Below are 1,469 nucleotides of genomic sequence, written 5' to 3' on the forward strand. Positions count from 1 at the left end.
GAAACACTAGGAATGACATAATCTTTAACCGGGAAAACTTTATCAACTTTTTGCAGGTTATTTACAGAGCTACTGCCTGGATCCATACGTGGTCGTTACTCACCCATGTGGATTCCAGGGAGTGTTTGGATACTGGGTGCAACCGATGGGAGACGATAGCATGGGGGTATCTTCAACCGATTTGGATGGCGAGCTACTAGTAGACTAGGTGTGTAGGCATCGTGGGCTGTTACTATTTCTGCCGGATGTGGCACCTTTTTATTTCATTTTGTTTTGTTCCGTTTGAGAGCCAGACTTGCACTACACACTTGTTATCCTAGTTGTTTTAATAATATGGATGCATCCATGCATGCATCACTCTGATGCAGAGGCTGGGGGTTATCCTCCTTTTCAAAAAAATAAAATAAATTTACACCAACTTTTAAACACACCTAGCTACAGAGTTCGAACCAATCATCTGCACACACACACACAAAAAAGAATTCAAACCAATGAAAAAAATACTTCCACCCTTAAAATACATTATTAGCATATGCTAATGTGCAATTAGCTAGGCATTGTATATTAATTTATTAGCGAGCGCGCACTTTTTTTTCAGTGGTTCAAACCAAGGTATACATGCATGCATGTGTACCTAGCTTGGACATTGGACTTTCGAATCGTCCGCATCGGATTAATTTGACTATATAAGTGCAAGTTGAACATTCCTTTGGACACGAGCACCCCCTAATCAAGCACAGTACGTACTTACAATGGCTTCTTCTTCTTCTTCTTCTTCTTCTTCTGGGTCATCCACGGCGAACCAGATAATTCTACCAATCAACAACGATGCCAGTGAGATAGGAGCTACCGGCATGGCAGCGCCAACGCCTACCATGAACAAGGTCATGTCGAGCATCGCGAACCTTGCGCAGCTCCTGCCCACGGGCACGGTGCTGACTTACCAGGCGTTGGCCCCGTCCTTCACCAACTACGGCAAGTGCGAGACCTCCAACCAGTGGCTCACCACGACGCTGGTTGCTGTCCTCGCCTCCGCCTGCCTCTTCTTCTCCTTCACCGACAGCGTCGTGGGTCGCCGCGACGGAAAGCTATATTACGGCTTCGCCACATTGCGTGGCTTCAACGTGTTCAACTTCTCCAGCGAGGAGGAGAAGCAGGAGTGGAATGATCTCGACCAATTTCGGAGGCTCCGCCTTCAGCCACTGGATTTCGTGCATGCCTTCTTCACGGCGGTGGTTTTCCTCATAATGGCGTTCAGCGATGTGGGGCTGCAAAACTGCTTCTTCCCGGATGCCAGCAGGAACACACAGCAGCTGCTCAAGAACCTGCCATTGGGAATGGCGTTTCTGTCCAGCTTTGTGTTCATCATCTTCCCCACCAAAAGGAAGGGCATTGGATTCAATGACACGACTCCTCGCCAGAAGGTCGTCCATCCCTTGAACAAAGTTTGAGTCCAACAATTTGAAGAA

The 1,469-nt window shown here is 47.4% G+C and overlaps 1 protein-coding gene across 1 annotated transcript; it reads left to right on the plus strand.

Moving 5' to 3' along the window:
• The first annotated feature begins 875 nt into the window (after positions 1-875).
• LOC109783707 (protein DMP10-like) lies at positions 876-1,469 on the plus strand. Its single transcript, XM_020342306.3, has one exon. The coding sequence runs from the start codon at positions 876-878 to the stop codon at positions 1,449-1,451; it is 576 nt and encodes a 191-aa protein (XP_020197895.3). The 3' UTR covers positions 1,452-1,469.

This window comes from Aegilops tauschii, chromosome 2 (genome assembly GCF_002575655.3).
Source record: "Aegilops tauschii subsp. strangulata cultivar AL8/78 chromosome 2, Aet v6.0, whole genome shotgun sequence".
NCBI lineage: Eukaryota > Viridiplantae > Streptophyta > Magnoliopsida > Poales > Poaceae > Aegilops > Aegilops tauschii.